Genomic DNA, 2,113 nt, shown 5'->3' with positions numbered 1-2,113 from the left:
AAATGAGGTCCCTGAAGCTGCGGGACTGAGCTCAGGGGAGTGTGTCTGTGTGTGTCTGTGTGTGTCTGTGTGTGGCTTGTGTGTGTCTGTGTGTGTCTGTGTGTGTCTGTGTGTGGCTTGTGTGGGGCTTGTGTGTGTCTGTGTGTGTCTGTGTGTGGCTTGTGTTGTTGCAAGAAGTGCGCACACACAGACACACACATTGTAATTGTAAGTTAGAAATATTCATATATTATTATTATTATTATTATTATTATTATTATATTACTAGATGCTTTTATTTCCTGCCTTACTTACACATAACACGGTGCAGCAGCAGCGGGAATACACTGCATTTAATGCACATAAGTACATATACCCCGCAAACACACCATGTGCAGCAGAGTTGGCAGAAGTTATAATGCGTTTTCCCGCAAAGCTTCAGCTTTGCACCAGGGAATGCACATTTACACACATTGCGTCACAGTGACAGTCACAGAAAATGCCATGTTTAGGATATATATTCTCACTGCGCCCCCCCTTGCTGGGGGTGAGGCAGAGATCTGTTAGCCCCCACTCTCTCTGAATTATAGGGAGGGGGGGGGGGGGGTGTAGGAAACTTTCCCCTGACGCGCAGCAGCAGCAGCAGGCAGAGAAACTTCCCTCTGCGGGTCATTGCGCGCAATCTGGCGCTGTTTTCGGTGCACCGCTTAGAAGAGATTTCTGCACCCTCTATGCAATGAGTTTTGGGACCTTATATATATATATATATATATATATATATATATATATATATATGAGATATTGATGCCATACCTGGACTTCTCTCAGTGTGAGCACAGGCAGCAGAGAGGCCCAGGCTTGTGTTGGGTCACAGGGGACAGAGTAACGCGACATTTGTCCCCATTGTGTTCCCAGGGACGGACCGGAAAAGGGGCCGGCAGACTTACACCCGGTACCAGACCCTGGAGCTGGAGAAGGAGTTCCACTACAACCGGTACCTGACCCGCAGGCGGCGGATTGAGATAGCCCACGCCCTGTGCCTGACCGAGAGGCAGATCAAGATCTGGTTCCAGAACCGCAGGATGAAGTGGAAGAAGGAGAACAAGACCCCCAGCCCCTCCTCAACCCCCCAGGAGAAGCAGGAGGCTGAGGTGGAGGAGGAGGAATGAGACCCCCAGGACCCCCACAAAAGACTAGTGACCCCCCTCCCCCCACCTCCCGCCTACATCCATAGGGTGGGTTCCTGGAGAAGAAAATACTACCTAGACCCCTTTTGTACCATAGGACTGGGCCTTACTAGCTACCTATAGCCGCGCTGACAGGCAGACCCCCGGGGAACCCCCACATCGCGGTGCAAGTGGTACCCTAGAATGTTGTGTGTTTGTGGTTAGACAGTGTGCAGTCGGATTGTGAAGGGAAACCCCCCCCCAACGTATGTATCCAGCATTGTGTTGTTTCGTGTGGTGTGAAATAGCCATTTTTGTGTATTTGTGACATTGTGGAAATAGTGTTTTATTTTATGTTTTATTTTTTTATTTTTTGTTGCTTATTTTAAGTTGTCCACAATCTCTTCCTGAAGTTCCCCGATGTTGTGTGATAAGAAAACTGTGGTGTACAATAATTTCTAATCTAATTTAATTCTAGTTGTGTGTGTCCCCCTCCATTTCTTGTACATGCCCTGTCCCTGTAATATCTCCTGCAAATAAAGTCCACATTAATACGGCTGCTGTTGTATTTATTGCTCCAATTATACTAGTGGGATACAATATTCAATATACAATATTCAATATACAATATTCAATATACAATATTCCGAACAGCAAATGTCACAAAATACATGAAATAAACCCCCCATTTAGCCCGTTCTCTTACTGAATAATTACCAGTTGAATATGCTTATATTTTTTTTACATTTGCTCATCGCTGATGGATGAAAAATTTCACAGATTTTTGGTTTTCTTACCAAAAAAACAAACATATTTTGGCTCCCAAACGCAATCCATGTTGTGATAAAGTTCTGCATTTCTACGGGAGAAGGCAGGAGATATATAATATAATATATAATATAAAACACACAATAACCCTAATTGCCTTGTTCTTTTAGCATATCCCGCCATTTATAATACCCCCCCCG

General features: G+C 45.0%; 1 protein-coding gene across 1 annotated transcript in view; it reads left to right on the top strand.

The window, feature by feature from the left end:
• HOXB7 (homeobox B7) overlaps positions 1-1,687 on the top strand; it is a 14,939-nt gene extending 13,252 nt beyond the window's left edge. The window contains exon 3 of the mRNA XM_075580994.1: positions 819-1,687. Coding sequence (XP_075437109.1) covers positions 819-1,148 — 330 coding nt within the window. The 3' untranslated portion in view covers positions 1,149-1,687. The remainder of the gene's footprint in view (positions 1-818) is intronic.
• The last annotated feature ends 426 nt before the right edge of the window (positions 1,688-2,113 follow it).

Source organism: Ascaphus truei (genome assembly GCF_040206685.1).
Source record: "Ascaphus truei isolate aAscTru1 chromosome 23 unlocalized genomic scaffold, aAscTru1.hap1 SUPER_23_unloc_2, whole genome shotgun sequence".
Lineage (NCBI taxonomy): Eukaryota > Metazoa > Chordata > Amphibia > Anura > Ascaphidae > Ascaphus > Ascaphus truei.
Note: the sequence above shows the minus strand (reverse complement) of the source record. Positions and strands in the feature narration are given on the sequence as shown.